Genomic DNA, 20604 nt, shown 5'->3' with positions numbered 1-20604 from the left:
TTTCAATAATTATAAAGATAACCTTTCATATCCCTGATTTGGCATCCACAGATTCAACCAACCCCTGGCTGAAAACAGTAGTTTTGATCTGTGGTTGGGAATCTGCAGATGCTGAGGACTGAGTGTATGCATTGTTATATGCCATTTTATATAAGGGACTTAAGCAGAGCCTTCATGGATTTTGGTATCCGAAGGGGTTCCTTGAATTAACTCCCATGGATACTGAGGGACAACTGTAGTTAAGTTTTTGGAGAGTCAAAAGCTATACGCGGACTGGGCAGGGGAGTGTCAGTGCCCCTAAATCCCATGACCCCATGTTGTTTATGAGTCAACTGTGTTTCTATTTATTTATTTATTTATTATTATTTTTTTTTTTTAGCAAGACACCGAAATACAGTAGAAAGGTTTTATTAGAAGGGAAAGTACACTTCCAGACGTGGAAATGGGTCTGGGCCTGAGCAAGAGAAGCATGGCTCAAAAGGTCAACTGTGTTTCTGTTTCTAACAAGTTCCTAAGGAATGATGCTAGTGGTTCAGGACCACACTTTGAGAATCACTGGCATAGAGAATTGAAAATTACAAGGTTAAACTTTTGTCATTGTTAATCTAAATCAGTTTTATGCTTTAAAATAAAGTTTTATTTTAGAGAAAAAGGTCTATAGGAGTCCTGCCCAATAGAATTCTCTATAACAGGAGTCCCCAGCCCCCAGCCGTGGACTGGTAATGGTCCAGTGGCCTGTTAGGTACTAGGCCACACAGCAGGAGGTGAACAGTGGGCAAGGGAACAAAACTTCATCTGTATTTGCAGCCACTTCCCAGTGCTAGCATCACCACCTCTCAGATCATCAGGCATTAGATTCTCATAAGAGCACCGGTCCCTGGTGCCAAAAAGGTTGGGGACCGCTGCTCTATAATGTCTCTCTTTGTGTTTTTCAATATGGTAGTTGCTAGCTGCATGTGATATTGAGCATTTGAAATGTTCTTAGTACAACTGAGAAACTGGATTTTTGTGCTATTTAAATTAACAATTAAATAACCACATGTAGCTAGTGGGTACCATATTGGACAGTGTAGGTCTGCAGAAATGAAAAATACAATTATAATTATGGGCTGATATGTTCTCATGAAATAATTTAAAATAATTGTGAGCCTGTTTAATCTAGGGCATGTGACAATTTAAATAATATTTATATTAGAGTTTATTTTCTATTTTTATGGGGATAATTTCAAGCTGTGGTAAAATTGAGGAAAAGAAGGGGGCAGGAGTGGATGAAGTTGAGAGAGGTGGTAAAGCAGGGGTGTCCGAACCAGAATACTTGTGGAAGGTTAACTATTAACTATCAGGCTTCAAATGCTGTACTGGCCACTAAAACAATGCTAACATTGTTCTTTTACCTATTTTTCTTTATAAAAAATTTTATCTGTTACCCTAATGCATCAGTTATTTCTATTTATATTTCCTTTGAATCTTGTGTCATTTTGTGCACATAATGTATATAGAATTTGTCATTCATTCAACTGATATTTGACTCTTCTATATGCCATGCACTTAGGGATGCAGCAGTGAACAAATCAAACATCTATTCTCTCTTGTAGCTTACTTTTAATGGGAGCAGACAAAATATACGTTATGGTAAGTGATAAAGTGGGGAAGGAGGATAAGGAGTGTGAGGTATTAGGTTTGTAGTTGTAGGGTAGAAAGTCTCACTAAAGTATCATTTGAGCAAAGATTTGGTGGAGGGGAAGAAATTTAAGCCATGCAGATAGAGCTGGGGGATGAGCATTCTAGGCAGAGAAAATAACAAGTGCTGGATATGGATTTGGGGTGTGGGAGAAAGTTTGGAGTCAAGGATATGACAGAAAGGTTTTAGGCCTGGGCCACTTGGAATAATTTGCCATTTTCTGAGTTGGAAATATAAGTGAGTGAGCAGTAGGGGTTTGTGGGGGGCGTATAAGAAAGTGTGGGAGAACAAGAGTTTATTTTGGGGACTGTTAGGTTTGAGATGCTTGTAAGACATTTAAGTGGATACCTTTAGTAGGTATTTGAATATGTAAGAGTTATGATTATTTGTAGTTTTGTATCTTTATTTCTGCAAATAAATTGAAATTATTTTTTTGTCAGTTCGTAGCCACTAGTAGAAAAGAGAATGTTCCATTAGTAGTATTTTTTCCCCTCTTTAATTTCCCCCCCACCCCTACTTCCACCCCTGACCTACAGATGTTGCTATCTCCCCTTAAGAACCGGATCTCTGAAGGCGGGGGCGTCTCCTCCCGCGCTCTCACGGGCACCCCGGGGCCTGGTCTGTGGCTCCACCTGGGGCGCAAATTCAGGACCTTCTGTGTGTAAAGCAAATGTGATAACCACTACACTATGCAGCTACCCCCTCCATTAGCATTTTATCATGTGCATTCAAGAGCCAGATATAACCAGCTAATAACATTTTAAGGGACTAGTTTCAGAATTTGGGGCCTCATTTAGAATCCAGAAAATACCTTCTCATTTTAACTTATTTCAAGTCTTACAGGTACATACTAATAAGTAAACTTACAGTGCATTCAATAGGATTTAATTTATATTTAAAAATAGAAATTCTAATATCAGTTTTAATTAAATAAAATGTAAGAATCAGCCATACTAACCACATCTTAAGAGCTCAGCAACCACATGAGGCTAATGGCTAGTCTTTTGGTCAGTGCAGATGTAGAATATTTGCATTCTAAGAAGTTCTCTTGAACAGTATTGAATCTAGGTGCTAGGTTGTATCACATTCTGTTGAATGTGATCTTCACTCCATTGTGGTGTTCCACATGGTTTTATTACTATTGCATTTAGCTCTGGCCGGCATGCATTATGAGTAGTAGTTAAAAAACCAAAGATTTTCAGACAAAGATGATCAAGATAAGGGCATCAGCATTTTGTAAGATGACTACATGGGACTGAAGTTGTTTGGTTTAATAATGAGAAAACTTAAGAGAACAATAGTGTTTAAATATTTGAAGAATGTCATGTAGTAAAGTGTCAAACCACAATAAATGGGAGGCAGATTTTGGCTCCTTATAAGAACATATTCACAAAGCTATTCTAACAAGCAAAGAGCTGGCTTTGAAAAACTTTTTCTGTCACTGGATATGTTGAAGCAAAGCATGATTGACCATTTCATTCTATAGGATATTGTAGAAGAGACTCATCTTCAGCTTTGACTGTATGCTAGATCTCTAAAGATGCTTCCAGATCCAAGATTATGTAATTTTAATTGTATCATGGATTGCATTAAATCACCTGTGGGGTGTGTGTTTGTGTGTTTTTGTTTTAGGAGAGAACCACAGAAGTTAATGTTTGGTTATCAGTTTTGCATACTTTATTTGTCACAGGCGTGAGGAGCCCAAGGAACATCCTCCTATAGAATTAGCGTTAAAACAGTTAACTTTATATTCATTTTTCTAGTAAGAGTGATAACAGTTTAAAGAAAGATGTATTTTTAAATAATCTTCGGTACTTAGATGATATACTTTATCATAACTGGCCGTCACTTAAAATTCTTCTTTAATTATAGTGTGAATTTAAACCTAACACTTTTCAGATTTCCTATACTGAGAGAGTCTCAGCTCTACTTACCATTTACGCCTAATGTTCTAGATGGGAAGTAAAAGGTGACCATTTTGTTCATTTCTTCATGTTTCCCCTCTAATGTTGATAGTTGAGAAGAAATATAGAATAGATGATTAACAACCATTCAAGTCATATAAACTAATATAATGTAATATTTCTTTTATTGAGATTTAACTTTGTGACAAGCTTACAGGAAGTTTCTGTATGGCTTAAAATCCACCTGCAGCTTTGTTTTCTTTCCTGTGTTTTCAGGGCTTCATACCAGCACAGGCCCGCTTCTTTTCCTTTTCTGCCAGGGTTGCTTCCATTCCTCTATTTTCCCAGATCAGAAATCTTGGAGGACTAATTGATTCTTTCAGATTGTCACCAGATTAACTCAATATAGTAAGTCCTCACTTAACGTCATCCATAGGTTCTTGGAAACTGCAACTTTAAGTAAAACAACATAAAATGAAACCAATTTACCAGAGATTAATTGATATGAACAAGAGGTAAGTTCCTAAGGTATATTGCTGGTCACAAAAGCATCACTCAAAGACCTAAAAATTTCTATGTTAAATGAAATAAATGTGAGCTATACATGTACATTTAAGAAACATTAATAACAAGATCATAAAAAACAAGATCATTATTTTCCAACTCACTGATTCCAGCTCAGGGTCCTTCCTGAGTGGCCGGAAGCCTATCCAGGCAGCTCAAGGCTCAAAGTGAGACCCATCCTGGACAGGATGCCCTTCCATCAGAGGACGCATCACACACACCCACACTCATCAGACTGGTACAATTACAACATGCCAATTAACCTAATGTGCACATCTGTGGGATGTCTAGGGAAACCAGAGTACTGGGAGAAAACCCACAGATATGAGGAGAATGTACAAACTCCACATAGACAGTGGCTCCAGCTGGGAATTGTGGGGTTTTTTTTTTGTTTTTTGTTTTTTTTTGTTTTTTTTGCTCTTATTAGCATTGTAATAAAATGACATCGAACAAAATGACATTATTCAAGGATCTGTTATAGTTCTTACAAATGCCTTTCATAGCCATCCCTTTCACTATATTTTCATTGATACTAACCTAGCTTAGTTTGTATACGGAGTGATAATCCCTCCAAGCATCTGATTGGTCATTATACTCTCAATTTCCCTACCTTCAGATCCATTCTACACGTTATACGGATTTTCATAGTATACTGCTTTCTCTTATGTCATTTTTCTGCCCAGGCTTTCTGTCACTTACAGTATCAAGTGTAAACATCTCTTGCTTAGTTTTCAGGCCTCTTTAGGGACTTGCACAACCTATTCCTGTGCTCTAACTCCAGTCCTGTTCTTCAGACTGATCTCATTTTTATCCTCATATACCTTGTGCATTAAGGTACTCATTCTGCTGCTAGAACAAAGACCACAATAACAATGGCTTAAACAAGATCAGTTTCCAAGTATAAGCAGTTCAGGGCTAATAATATGGTGGTTCCACGATGTTGAGCACCTGGGAGCCTTCTTTCTTGTTGCACTCCCTAAAGTCTTTCCCTCATCTGCAAAGTTAAAGATGGTTTACCTCTATCATTTCAATATTCTAGCTGGTGGGGGAAAAAATGGGGAAAGAGAAGAACCCTATTCCTTTTAAGGGCATGATCTGGACATTGCATATATAATTCCTGCACATATTCCATTAACAGGAACTTAATTGTAAGACTACATATAAGTACAGAGATGCTAAATAATGCACCCAATTCAAATTCTACAACCGTGAAAGAAAAGGAGTCCCTACCACATCTACATTTTGCTAATTGGAGGACAGACACACAAGTGTGCGTGCATGTGCACACACATTGTATATACATCTGTATGAATACATACTATCTATGATAACAAGATTAGAATTAAGAAGATTAATTTTTAGCTAAGTAACATGTACGTGGTTAAAAGAAAATAACACAGAAGAGCTTGTAATGAAAAAGTTACATATTCTGTTCCTCCCCACCACCAGACTCATTGTCTAGAGTAAACCATTTTTAACTGTTTTTGATTCTTCTAGTAATTATTTTCATGTCTCTAAATCATATGCTTACACTGCTATTCCTTGTTTTATCAACTTTAGACATCATCTACTGACCTCCTACTAAGATAGATGTTTATATCCTGCAAACCTCCCTCCTCCCCACATAGTTTTTGCTTCCTCTTTTGTGGTTACCTTTGTAACTTTAAGAAATACACTTCAACCTCAACTTCTTGTTCCAAACTGATACTACCTCTAAACTCCTCCACTTTGTAAGAAAGGATATTAGGGAGCTCTCCTCATTTTTCATCTTAATGAGTGGCTTTTACATTGTCAAAGTTAACATTTACATTTTGTTCTGAGCAATAAATCTTTTGCATTTTGTTGATTTTTAAGTGTCTAAAATCAGTAACCATCATTAATTGTATAACTGTTTCAGTATTTTGTTGAGCTATATAGTGTGCTATGAGTTTATTCTCTATTTGTCTATTATCACAGACCTCTCTGCTATGGAAGAGTAGTAGTCAAATGTTTTCTCTTTTTTTAACACTTCATCAGTTTCTTGAAATTCTGCTACATTTTAGTTTTCTTCATATCTAAAACATGACTCTTGTGTAGTATGTTTTGTTTCTTTCTTGGAATTTATCTTCCTCTGCACCATTCCCTACTCCTCAAGTTGGAAAGAGAAACAGATAACCTTCTTAATGTGGCTCTAATTTTGTTGTTTTTAATTATTTGGCTCATAGCTTGAATTCTATTGCATTCTCCTTTTGAATCCTACTAACTTCTCATTTGGATCAATTGCATGTTTAGACCAACATTATTTAATTATGGTCCTTGGTCTGTAGGGCGCAGGAAATTGGGTATGGGTGGTTCTAAAGCTGTTCACTATTTCAGAAAGCCTAATGGTAATTGCCCATTTATTCATAATTAAGGCAAAGTGAAACATTAAATTACTTTGCTGTTTGCCAGAAATATTTAGGGCACTGGCAATTATAGATGCCAGATTACCAAAAAGGGGAAAATGATTTAATGACTTAGTTAATATAGCTTGGATTAGGCATCATTCGAAATATGGAATTCTGGGCAAAAATAAATAAGAACGTTATGATGAAAATTTTGGAAGCCACCCAGTAATGGCCTGATAAAAGTTTTATTCTGAACCTTTATGTGTTCAGCTTTTTTTTTTTTCCTTTTTCGTACGTGTTCAACTTTTTAATAAGTGACTGGTGACGCGCTTTTAAAAACCATTTGGGTTTTTAGTACATTTCTTATGTCTCTACAGACTAAGAAAGCAGCCAAAGAAGCTCATGTGTTTGATAGAAGTATATTATTTAACTTAAGGGAAGTAATCTTTTTAATTTACTTTGATTTTTAGAATGTGCCTTGAACAATATGTTTGATTTTAGATGTCACACTCTAAGTATTCATCTAGAGAAGAATGATAAGTGAATATGATGATGGTTTTAAAAACTAATTAATAATTGAATTATTGAGTGAGGCTACTTAACCGGAAAAAGATAAGACTAGAAGTGGTCATGATATGCCTTCAGGTATGTAAAAAGCTTAGCTGGATAGAAAATTCAGTATATCCTTTGTGGATTCAGAGAACAGCACTAAAGGTTCAAGTAAGTGAGTTATAAAGAGGGAGATTTTTATTGTAATACAGGGAAGTGTTCTGATAGAGTGGTCTGAGTGTAGAAAGGGCTGTTCCCTGCCGGTGGAACTCTTCAGGTAGAGATCATGGTATGGATTTATGTGATTAGACTTGATGGTTTCTAAGACTCCTTGTAACCTGGAGAGATGAATCACCTGTCTTGAATTTGAATTGCGTTCAAGGCAAATGAACCACTCAAGAATTATTTTGGGAAACAAATTAGTAGACGTCACTAAACTATTTCAATATATTAGTAGCAGTAGAGTAAAGAAGTCAATAGGAATCTAACATCTCAGTTTGAATGGCCTTTATTTGCTCTGTGATCTTGAACAATCTAGTCTTTTATCTAAATTCAATTTCATCATAGTCCATAAGTTCATATCTTAAAAGCGATAGTGTATGTAATGTACTTAGGATTTTTTCTGTGCATGGTAAATATTCAGTAAATGATATCTCTATTATTACACTGATTTTAAAACTTAAAAAAATACTTTCACTTATTTATTTCACTGTCTTATTTTAATAACCTTTTCAAGTAGCTTGCCTAAAACTTATTTGTGTTGAAATATTTTCTATTTGCGTTAATTTATTTAAAACTTATAATATTTTAAAATGGAAAGATGATATAAGCTTGTCTTTGCCAGTCGGTGACTATATTTAAACTATTTCTCTATTTGGTGTGCCTGCCTTGTTTGCTAATTTTTAAAAATACTCCTTTGTTATTTGGAGGGTTTGTATTTCTACCTTTTACAGTGTCTTTAAACTACCTTTTTCTTAACTATTTACTATTCAGTCAGTTAGTATTAAATGGTGCCCTTCGATTCCTCCTATTACCTGTATGACAGTGATCTGATGCTGCTTTGGCCCGTTTTCTCCTCCCATTGTTTGTAGTTGCAGTCTTCCTACTTTGTCAGAACAAATAACACTTAAGTATTATTATTCCACCCATGTTCCCACCCTCATTTTAGTCTTTGCTCTACAATTGGACATGTGTCCTTTGCTGATATATCCCAGGTTATCCGGGTTAGATGAAGCATATCCTCTAAGATTCCTTAGGAAGAGCTTATGTGTACAGCATTCCCTGAGTTCTTGCACATAAATTTTTTTTTTCCTATGACCTTGATATTTGAAAAGACAGCTTGGCTGGGTATAAAATCCTTGGCTTACACTTTAAAAAAATCAGCTTTATTGAGATATAATTTACATGAAAATTCACCAATTTTAAGGTTACAATTAGAAAATTTGACAAACCAATACAGTGTGAAACTACCACCCTAATGATATAGAACAAGGATCAGCAAACTGCAGCCCATTAGCCAAATCTGGCCTGTTGCCTATTTTTAGAAATAAAGATTTATTTTAACACAGCCACACCCTTTCGTTTAGTATTGTCTGTGGCTGTTCTTGTAGTACATCTCCCAAGTTAAGTAGTTGTTGTAGCGGAGACTATATAGCCAGCAATGCCTAAATTACTTACTATTTGGAGCTTTGCAGAAGTTTGCTAATTCTTTCACTTACAAAGTTCCCTCATGCCCCTTTGCAGTTAATCTCCTCTTTTCATCTCCAACCCCTAGCAATTGCAGATCGGCCTTTTGCCACTATAATTTTGACTTTTCTAGAATTTGATATATTTGAGACCTTATAGTGTATAGTCTTGTCTGGCTTCTTTCATTGAGATTAGTGGTCTTGAGATTCATCCGTGTTGTTGGGTATATCAGTAGTTTGCTCCTTTTTATTGTCGACTTGCACTTTCCTTGAAATCTTGAAAATGCTGCTTGATTCTTTCTTTGCTTTGAATGTTGCTCTTAAGAAACCTAATGGTTGCCTGATTTTTTTTTTTTTTTACCCTTATTAGGTAACTTAATCTTCTTGCCTTGAGGCTCTGAAGAGTTTTTTCCTTGCCTTTAAAGTCTCTGATAGTTTTATTTGTGTATGCCTTCAAATTGATTGTTCCTGGTAATACTTTTACTTACTTTCCGTTAAGTTTTTTTATAATATAGCTTTAAATGTTGGGTTCTGTTTAATCAGCTGATATGTTATTTGCTTTTTTTTTAATAGTAGTTTTGAATGGAGCTTTTTTCCCCTGTTTTTACAGTTCATGAATACCTTTTGACTTGCAGTTTCTTTTAGTGAATGATGATGTCGGTAGTTGTGGCGGGTAAAGGGAAATAGTTGGTATACCTTGTTGCTCTTTTCTTTCTGCAGGATCCTTAATTTTCTTTCCTTCTTTCACTTCATTGCCACATCAAGAGGCACCATCCTTTCCCTGTTTATCTGATTCTCTCCCAGAAGCAGTGCTTCAACTGGTTGCCACCTCCAGTCCTACTAAATTTTTTTAAAACATCTTTACTCAAGTATAATTTTATACTGTATAATCAATCCATTTAAATTGTAAAATTCAGCGGTTTTTAGCAAAGCATGGTTTGGTTAAAAATATTTATTTCTGGATTGTTAAAGTCAAGTTCATTCCTTTATTGTTACAGAGTTTAGATCTGTGAGGACAGAAACTATGCTGTATTGTTTATCCTTATAGTTCTAAGCATATAGCACTTTATCGGTATGTATTAGATAGTAAATAAACATATTGAGTGAGTTAACAAGGGCTTTCTTGAAAAATAAAGCATGGTACTATGAGGGTTATTGAAATTTAACATTTAAGTTCAAAGAATTGATAGTTGGGGGAACTAAATATTATGTTATTGACCTTTCTTTCCTTTTTGAAAAATTTGTTTCTCTTGGGCTCTGTAATAGTTTATCTGCTTGATTTTCATTCACTTCTGTGGTTGCCGTTGAATATCTCCATTTTATTGGTTGAAAGCCCCCAGCTGAATAAATAAATTATTCTTTTTCTCCTTAACTCTTATCTTTTTCCAGGATTTTTCAAATCAGTACAGGACGTTAGCATCTCAACCATTACCCCCTCTCTCCTCCAAATCTAATCAGTCAGATATATATTACCTACTAAATGTAACTTGAATACTCTACTTTTCTCCATTCTTACTGTTTTAAAGACCATGTTGAGATTACCTGGGCCATAGCAGCAACTTCCAATCTTGTTCTCTTTTAGTCTAGTCTCCAAGATACAGCCATAGTAATTATTCTAAAATACTTCTGATCGTTTTACTCCCAGCTTAAAATATTTGCCTCTCTCATTTCAGAAAATGGAATCATCAAGACAGATAAAGTATTTGAAGTAATGCTGGCCACCGACCGCTCCCACTATGCAAAATGTAACCCTTATATGGATTCTCCACAATCAATAGGTAAGCTTTGGATTTTTGAAGATGTTACATTTTTACTCATTTGCTCTATACTTTTTGTAAATAAAAATAGACCGAGACACATGTTTATCTGTTATTACCTTGCTAGTTTGAATTTTATGCCTTAGTAAGTTTCATAATCCCAAACATATCTATTTTAATAAAATGATGTTATATGTATATGAAGCATCTCTTCTATTTTCTCAAACAATATATATGTAAAGAATTTTTTTAAACAAGTTTTCTTCAAATATACTTTGAAAATTTAAACTGAGTGCCAAGGTTTCTTTAGGGGCCTTAAATGTTGACTAAGGTTTTTCTCATTAGCTCAAGGAAAAAGTGTAGTTAATACTGACTTCTGTTTCACATGCCCTGATTTTTTTTTGACTTCTGCTTGATTTTAGAAAGTTCCATATTTAACTACTTCTCCTGAAGCAGGTTTTGCTGAACTGCTGAGCCTTGGCAGTGGGCGCCTTTGAGGCTTAGAAGTGCCTCAGGATTCTGTCGGCCAGCTGCCATGCTGTCTTCTTTTGAAGCACTATTAGCAGTCAGCAGAGAAGATCCTGAGGAGCTTCTGAACCCCGAAGGCACCTGCTACCACCGCTCAGTGAAAATTGCTTCAGGTGCAGAAGCAGGTAAATAAGTTTTGAGAAAGCAGCACTGGAAGACAAAAAAAACTAAAAGCCAAAAACTAAGAAAAGATCGTATGAATTTATACTGGGTGATAGTATAAAGAATAAATTGAAGTAGTTTATTGTCTTTTAAGCTACTTTGCTGGTTGGTCTAGTTTTTTTTAAGTTGCCAGAAATAGGAAGCAGTTTAATTTTACAAAGATTTTGCATACCTATTATATATAGAAGCTTTTCTTCTTTTTGAAAATCTGAAAGGAAAACAAGTCATAAATTGATCATCTCAACATACTGAAATTCTTCCTTTCTTAGCTAACTATACAGGAGAAGAAATCTTTAGAAATAGTGGGACTGTTGTATTTGACGAGCACAGTAGCCTTTGGCATGATTGTATTTTCTAATTTTAACTGATGCAAGATACTACTCTAATGTACAAAATAAAAGTTCTATTTCCTTGAGTTCATTAAAATGAAAAATATTATGAAAAGTAATTTATGGATGTTAGAAAAGGAATTACGTGGACTGTTTGGTATGTTTTTGAAGCTGAATGTATCAGTAGTTCTCTTCTTTTGCAGGTTTCCAAGCTACAATCAGTGCTCCGCACATGGTAAGTTAACTTCGGTCATTCGGGTACTGATGGATCCTGTTTTTCCTCTAAGATCATTTTCTTCAGTAAAAGATTTAAAGAAAGTTTTAAGTCCTAGTTATATCAATTTTATCATCTATAAATTAATATAAATTGGTAATGAACATATTAATACATGGTATATAGAAGGTACTCTTTTTGATGGAAACTATCATTAAAGTTTTTGGTAGTTGCCATTGGTAGACCTAATCATGTAAAAATTAGATGTAAGAGATTGTTTAATGATGACTTAAGGGAGAGAATATTTCAAATAATGAACATATTATCAAAATCTCAATTGAATATTATATTTTATTTGGAAAATTCATTACGGAATGGTCAAGTATAGCAGCTGTGTAACTTTCAGAAGGAACTGTTTTACATTATGTAGCACTTTTAATCTGTTGGGAATTTTCTTGGGTTTTAAATGTCAGTTATTTGAATGAGTACTCTGTTGGTTTTGGTGAAAAGAACAATAGCTTTTCTGATTCTCTGCAAGTATTTGGGGTTAGAGAAGCTCTTATTTAACCTTAGAACCTTCTTTATACTAAAATAAATTATACATCTATATTCTTAGTGAACTGATAATTATACTAGAAAAAATATAGGAAAATAAACACCGAGTAAAATGACTTTTTAAGACATGAAAAAAGACAAGCCATTAAAAAGCCTGCCATATTTTGCAATATAAAAGTTTGAGATTTCTGCAAAAAAAAATGTTATAAACAAATTGAAAGAAGAAAAACTGAGAAATAGTTGTAATACTTAAGGTGGTATAGGGCAAATTTCTACATGTACATATATACATACATATGTGTGTGTATCCTGTAAATTAAGTAAAAACGCAAAAGAAAATGGGCAAAGTATAAGAATGATAGTTAATAGAAAAAGAAATAAAAATGACATTGGTATTTAAACAAATGAAAAAAATGCCATCTTCACTTATATTTAGTAAATTGCAAGTTAGCACTACAGTGAAATACCATTTTTCACCTACTAGATTGTCAGAGATCAAAAAGTTTGATACTTTGTGTTGGAAAGGGGAAATTGGCAGTTACATACATTTTTTGGTGGGAGAGTACATTGATAGTGTTGGAAGGCAATTTGACAATACCTATAAAATGAGAAACATATCTTAGATTCTCTAGTTTTATTTCAAGATATTTATCCCATAGTATATTTGCACAAGTGCAAAATGACTTAAAGATATTCATTGGCACATTATTTACAATAGGAAAAATAACAATCACTAATAGCCCACTAATAGTGGATGGTTAATAAATTATAGTACATTCAGTGAAATACTGTGAAACTTTTAAATGAGGAAGCTCTGTGTAAATATGGTAAGATCTTCAGAAAACATTAAGTATGAAAGTAGAGTACAGAATAGTATTTAGAGTATTCTTTAACATACAAAAACGAATTATACCACACATACGTACATATGTCTTCCTGTAGGCATAAAAACTAAAAATGATTTCTTCTAAGGTAGGGAATTAGATGATTGGAGGGATGGGAGTGGAAGTGAGATCTGCTTTTCACTCTGTACCCTCTATATGTTATCAACTTCTTTCACTCTTTTTTTTTTTAAACCATAGAATAGGAATGGCTTTTTAATGCATTACCTATTCAAAGAAATTAATGATTTAAAAGAAAAGTTGTAGTCTCAAGATCCTTGCAAGCAGTTCGAACTACTACATAAAACGAAAGATTTATGTGGAAACATTCATTTAATCCTAAAAGTTATTTTAGAAAATTGGTACGCAAAATGTTTGGCAAATTGACTGGAGGGATCTTTTTAGATACTAAGAGAAGTACTATGTGAATTGTTTTTTTCCCTTGAAGTTTGGTGCTGAGTGTCATTGCCAAAAAAAACATGGCAATAACTCTATGGCAAAAGATGCATTTTTTTAAACAAAAAATAACAGCTTTATTAAGATATAATTCACGTACTACAAACTTCACCCATTTAAAGTATGCAAGTCTGTGGTTTTTAGTCTATTCTAGATTTGTGCAGACATCACTACTTTCTAATTTCAAAACATTTCATCACCTTAAAAAGGAACCCTGTACCCATTTAGACCATCTTCATCCCTCATTTGCCCAGAACCTGACAACTACTAATCTGCTTTTGTTTCTCTGTCTGTTCTGGACATTTTACATAAGTGGAATTGTGACTGGCTTTTTATATTTTGCACAGAATTTTCAGGGTTTATCTGTGTTGTAGCATGCATCAGTGCATAATTTCTTTTAATTGAGGAATAATATTACATTGTATGGCTATATACCACATTTCGTTCATTTGTCAGTTGATGGACATTTGGGTTGTTTCCACTTTCTAGCTACTATGAATACTGCTACTATGAACAGTAATATACAGGTTTTTGTCTCTGCATGTATTTTCAGTTCTCTTGGGTATCTACTTGGAATTGCTGGACCATGTGATAATTCTGTGTTTAACAATTTTTTCTTCAGAGCCTTTATTTTTATTTTATTTTACAATTTAACAGTAAGACATATATATATTGCATTATGTGTTCCCCTCCCATAGTTAGATTTCTTTTGGTCACCATATATTTGACCCCTTTTACCCCACTTACCTCCCTCCACCTCCCTTCCCCCCTCCTCTCTGGTAACCACTAGTCTATTGTCCATGAGTCTCTGTTTGTTTGTCCTGTTCATTTGTTGCTTTTAGGTTTATATCCCACATATAAATGATATCATGTGGTTTACCACTTTGTCTGGCTTATTTTGCTTAGAATAATTATCTCGAGGTCCATCCATGATGTCACAAATGGCAATATTTCATCTCTTCTTATGGCTGAGTAATATTCCATTGTATATATGTATCACTCTTCTTTATTCAGTCATCTATCGTAGGACACTTCAGTTGCTTCTACGTCCTGGCCACCATGAATAATGCTACCATGAACATCGGTATGGAAATATATTATTGGATATGAGCTTTCAAGTCTTTGGGGTAAATACCCAGTAGAGGGGATGGTGGGTCACATGGTAGATCAATTCTTAGTTTTTCGAGAAGCCTCCATACTATTTTCCATAGTGGCTGTACCAATTTGCAGTCCCACCAGCAGTGAATGAGGATTCCTTTTTCTCTGCATCCTCGCCAACATTTCTTATTACTTGTCCTATCGATTACAGCTATTCTAACAGATATGAGATGGTATCTCATTGTGGTTTTTGATATGTATTTCCCTAATAGCTAGCAGTGATGATCATCTTTTCATATGTTTGTTGGCCATTTGTATATCTTCTTGGGAGAAGTGTCCGTTCAGGTCCTCTGCCCATTTTTAATTGGATTGTTTGGGTTTTTTGTTGTTATTGAGTCGTATGAGTTCTTTGTGTATTTTGGATATTAGACCCTTATCGGAGGTGTTGCTTGCAAATATATTTTCCCATTCAGATGGTTGTCTCTTTACCTTGTTGACAGTTTCTTTTGCTGAGCAGAAGCTTTTTAGTTCGATGTAGTTTCATTCATTTATTTTTGCTTTTACTACCCTTGCATTTTAGGTCAAATTCATAAAATCCTCTTTAAGTCCAAGTTCCTTATGTTTTCTTCTAGGCACTTTATTGTTTCAGGTCTTACATTCAGGTCCTTAATCCACTTTGAGTTAATTTTGATGTGTGAGGATTGGTTTCATTCTTTTGCAGGTGGCCTTCCAGTTTTCCCAGCACCATTTATTAAAGAGGCTTTCTTTTCTCCACTGTATGTTTTTGCCTTTTTCATCAAAAATTATTTGCCCACATAAATATTAGTTTATTTCTGGATTCTCGATTCTGTTCCATTGGTCCATGTGTCTGTTTTTCTGCCAGTAGCATGCTGTTTTGATTATTGTCGCTTTGTAGTATAATTTGAAGTCAGACATAGTGATGCCTCCAGCTTCATTCTTTTTCTCAGAATGGCTTTGGCAATTTAGGGTCTTTTGTGCTTCCATACAAATCTGATGATTTTTTATTCTGTTTCTTTAAAACATGCTGATTGGATTTTGATGGGGATTGCATTAAATCCATATAATGCTTTAGGTAATATGGTCATTTTAACTTTGTTGATTCTTTCAATCCAAGAACATGGAATATCTTTCCATTTCTTTATGTCTTCGATTTTTTTAATAAGGTCTTATAGTTTTCATCATATAGGTCTTTCAGATGTTTTGTTAGATGTACTCCTAGGTATTTTATTCTTTTTGTTGCAATTGCAAAAGGAATTATTTTTTCCACTTCTTTTTCTGACACTTCATTATTAGGGTATAGGAACGCAATGGATTTTTGAACGTTGATTTTGTATCTAGAAACTTTACTGTATTTGCTTATTGTTTCTACTAGTGTTCTTGTGGAGTCTTTAAGGTTTTCTATATAGAGAATACTGTCATCCACAAATAGTGACAGTTTAACTTCTTCATTTCCTATTTGGATGCCTCTAATATCTTTCTCTTAACTGATTGCACTCACTAGGTTCTCCCATGTTATATTGAATAACAGTAGCGATAGTGGACAGCCTTGCCTTAATCCTGATTTTAGAGGGAAGGTTTTTAGTTTAAGTATATGTTGGCTGAGAGTCTGTTATATATGGCCTTTATTATATTAAAGTACTTTTCTTCCATACCGATTTTGTTAAGTGTTTTAATCATAAATGGATGCTGTATCTTATCAAAGGCATTTTCTGCATCTGTCAATATGATCATATGATTCTTACTTTTTAATTCGTTATGTGGTGTATCACATTAATTGATTTGCATATGTTGGACCATCCCTGCACCCCTGGGATGAAGTCCACTTGATCGTGGCATATAATCTTTTTAATACGTTGCTATATTTGATTCGCTAGTATCTTATTTAGGATTTTTCCATCTGTGTTCATGAGAGATATTGGTCTGTAGTTTTCTTTTTTTGTTATTTTGACCAGGTTTTGGTAACAGGGTAACATTGGCCTCATAAAATGAGTTGGGAAGTATTGCCTCCTCTTCGATTTTTTGGAAGAGTTTGAGGAGAATAGATATTAAATCTTCTTTGAATGTTTGGTAGAATTCACTGATGAAGCCATGTGGTCTTTTACTTTTTGGTAGGTTTTTGATGATTGTTTCAATTTCCATACTGCTGATCAGTCTATTTAGATTTTCCAGTTCTGGATTCAGTCTAGGAAGGTTGTATATTTCTAAGTACTTGTCCATTTCTTCTAGGTTATTAAAGTTGGTGTTATATACTTTTTCATAGTATAATTGTATGATCCTTTGTATTTCTGTGGTGTCTGTCATCATTTCTCCTCTTTCATCCCTGATGTTATTTATTAGTGTCTTTTCTCTTTTTTTCTTTAGTGAGTCTAGCCAGGGGTTTGTCAATTTAATTAACCTCAAAGAACCAGCTCTTTGTTGCATTTATTTTTTCTATTTTTTTTGTTTTCAATTTCATTGAGTTCTGCTCTAATTTTGATGATTTCTTTCCTTCTGCTGACTTTAGGCTTCATTCGTTCTTCCTTTTCTAGTTTTTTAAGATGAAACGTTAGGTTGTTTATATGGGCTTGTTCTTGTTTTTTGAGATAGGCCTGTAATGATATGAACTCTCCTCTTATGACCGCTTTTGCTATGTCCCAAAAGTTTTGATATGTTGTACTATCATTTATCATTCATTTCTGTGTATCTCTTGATCTCTCTTTTAATTTTTTCTCTGACCCGGTCATTCTTCAGTAGCATATTGTTTAGTTTGCATGTATTTGTGGTTCTTCTCACTTTCTATCTACAGTTGATCTCCAGCTTCAAAGCATTATGATCAGAGAATATGGTTGATATGATTTCAACCCTCTTATATTTGTTGAGGCAATCTCTGTTTCCCAGTACGTGGTCAATCCTTGAGAACGTTCCATGTGCCCTAGAGGAGAATGTAAAAGCCGCTGTTTGGGGATGAAAGGCTCTATAAATGTCAATTATGTCTGGTTGGTCTCATATGTCATTTAACAATATTATTTCCTTATTGATTTTTTGTATGGGTGATCTGTCCATATCTGACAGTGAGGTATTTAGGCCCTCTACTACGATAGTGTTTTGGTCTGTTTCTCCCTTTAGTTCTATTAGAAATTGCTTTATATATTTCAGGGCTCCCTGATTGGGAGCATAGATATTAATAAGTATTATATCTTCTTAGTGAATGATTCCCTTATCATTATGAAGTATCTCTCAGTATCTTTCTTTACCTTTTTTATTTCGAAGTCTATTTCGTTCCAATATTAGTACCGCTACTACCACTTTTCTCTGAATGCCTTTTGCTTGAAACATGATTTTCCACCCTTTCATTTTGGGTCTGTATTTGTCTTTGGATCTGACATGCATCTCCTGGAGGCAGCATATGGTTGGGTTTTGTTTTTTGAACCAATCTGCAACTCTGTGCCTTTTTATTTGTGAGTTTAGTCCATTAACATTTAGGGTGGTCATTGAAATATGAGGTTTTCCTATAGCCATTTTATCTTTTGCTTTCTGGTAGCTCAGGGTTCCCATTGCTTCCTTGTCCTTGTGTGTCTGTTTTTTTTTTTTTTTTTTAAATTTTTTTATTTTGGTTGGGTTTTGTGGGATTTCCCTCTGGTCCTCTTGTTTTATGTTGTATACTTCAGTTCTGAGTCTTTGGCTTGTGGTTACCATTACGAATATGCAAAGGATTGTTTTATATATATATAGTAGTCCATTTTCTTCTATGTGCGCCTTATGTCCATTCTCCTTTGCGAATTTGGATCTTTGAATCCTCCTCTTTTCTGTCAGTGTTATCTCAATTTGTCCCTATGTATGCTGAACATGCATTACTATCTTGCTATAGCAAATCTCTACTTATTTTTTAAGCTTATAATGCCCTGTTCTTAATAAGGGTTGCACTCCTCTGCTTCTATCTGCCTGCTAGTCACCTTATTCCTAGTTATATATATTTTTTGTCATTTTGTTTTAGGTGAGCTGACCCCTTTCAGTATTTCCTGCAATGCAGGCCTTGTAGTGGAGAATTCCCTCAATTTTTGTATGTCTGGAAAGGTCTTTATTTCTCCTTCATATCTAAAGGAGAGCTTAGCTGGATACATTATTGTAGGCTGGTAGTTACTTTATTTAATAGTTTGAATATTTGATTCCACTGCTTTCTGGCTTGTAAGGTTTGTGCTGAGAAGTCCAATGATAATCTAATGGGTTTTCCTTTATAGGTTACCTTTTTCTTTTCCCTGGCTGCCTTGAGAATTCTTTCTTTGTTGTTGATTTTTGATAATTTTAATACAATGTGTCTTGGAGAAAGCCTTTTTAGGTTGAGAAAATTGGTTAAGAAAATTGACTTCTTGAATTCCAAGCTCCAGCTTATTCCTTAGATTTGGGAAATTCTCGTCAACTGTTTGTGTGAAAATGCTTTCTAATCCCTGCTCCTTTTCCTCCCTTTCAAGAATGTCCATGATTCTTATGTTTCCTCTCCTGATGGTATCAACTAGTTCTTGTATTACTCTGTCATTAATTTCATTCTTCAGTCTCTCTCTTCTTCCCTCTGATTTATTTCTAGATTTCTGTCTTTGATATCACTGATTATTTCCTCCATTTGGTCGCCTCTATTTCCCAAGCTTGCTATTTCATTTTTCAACTCTTGCAATGTGTTCTTCATCTCCAGAAGTTTTATTTGGTTCATTTTGAAGGTTTCAGTATCCTTGCTAAAGAACTCACTCTGCTCATCTAGTTGTTTTTTCAATTCCTGAAATTATTGATATGAATCGTTTCAGATCTCTCTGAGTTTTTTCTGATGTACCATCCTGAATTCTGTTATTTAAGTCGCTTATTTCTATGTCTGTAAGCTTATTTTCTGGAGAGTTTTCTTTTTCTTTACGAGCCACCTTGTCACGTTGGTTGTTCATGGTGTTTAATGGACTATTTCTCTACCTGGCCATTAATGGAAGTGTATTCTGCTTTTCTTTTTTTTTCCAGAAAGAAGATTTATTATATAAAGGTCTCTCTTTAGCCTGTTGCAAAGACAGTGTTTTTCTTTTGGTGGCATCTAATCTTCTTGGATACCTGCTTTATATAACGTCTTAATAACACTTTTTTTTCCTTATAAATATTCAGTCACGCTCGCTACTCTCAGTCTCAGTCCCTGTCAGTGTTAGTGACAGTTTTACTATTCTTTACTCAGATTTCCCTGGGGCTCTGCAGTGATGGGTCTCGGAGGGTACAGGAGGAGGGGCCCTCTGGATTGGGGGATGGGGGCTGCGGTTTAGCCTCACGTTTTGCAACCATTGCTGGTAATAATCACATTTGTTTCTCTGCCGTCCCCGCTTTTCTGCAGTCCCCACTTCTCTGCTTTCTGCCCTGATGCCTGGGCACTGCTGCCGGCTGCGGGGAGCTCACAGCACTCCCCAGCAGGGTTGTTCAGGGAACTCGCCACACCTTCTCCCCTCCACCTCCTGCAGGGAGCTCCGGCTGCTTGAGGCAGCTTCTTTGTTTCTCCCTGTTCACCACCAGACTCCGGGGTTCTGACCTGTGGTAGCTCTTATGTACAGATCTCACACTCAGACATGCTGGTGTGCAGTTTGAGTGTTTTTTTGTTGAGTTTTGGATGTTCAGCTAATTGTCATTTCAAGGAGAGAGATCTGGAGACGTCTCTCACTTCGCCATGTTTCTGACGTCACCTAGAATTTTAAAAATCACAATTTTAATAGAGTTTTGTAATCATCAGTATGATGATTGAATTAGACAACGGTCATCAATAAAAACTATTAAAAGGAAGGTTGTTAGGGAACAAGAATATCCATGTAGTCTCAAATTATTACTTTACATATTACTTATTAATAACAGAAAATATGCC

General features: G+C 35.0%; 1 protein-coding gene across 4 annotated transcripts in view; it reads left to right on the top strand.

The window, feature by feature from the left end:
* The window catches only part of PCMT1 (protein-L-isoaspartate (D-aspartate) O-methyltransferase), a 47637-nt gene that overhangs the window by 2718 nt on the left and 24315 nt on the right, over positions 1 to 20604 (top strand). For all 4 annotated transcript variants that reach the window (XM_011356093.1, XM_011356094.1, XM_011356092.1 and 1 more), the window contains exons 2-3: positions 10423 to 10527; positions 11729 to 11760. In XM_011356093.1, the coding sequence (XP_011354395.1) occupies positions 10423 to 10527; positions 11729 to 11760 (137 nt within the window). The remainder of the gene's footprint in view (positions 1 to 10422; positions 10528 to 11728; positions 11761 to 20604) is intronic.

Source organism: Pteropus vampyrus, unplaced genomic scaffold (assembly GCF_000151845.1).
Source record: "Pteropus vampyrus isolate Shadow unplaced genomic scaffold, Pvam_2.0 Scaffold24, whole genome shotgun sequence".
Classification (NCBI taxonomy): Eukaryota; Metazoa; Chordata; class Mammalia; order Chiroptera; family Pteropodidae; genus Pteropus; species Pteropus vampyrus.
Note: the sequence above shows the minus strand (reverse complement) of the source record. Positions and strands in the feature narration are given on the sequence as shown.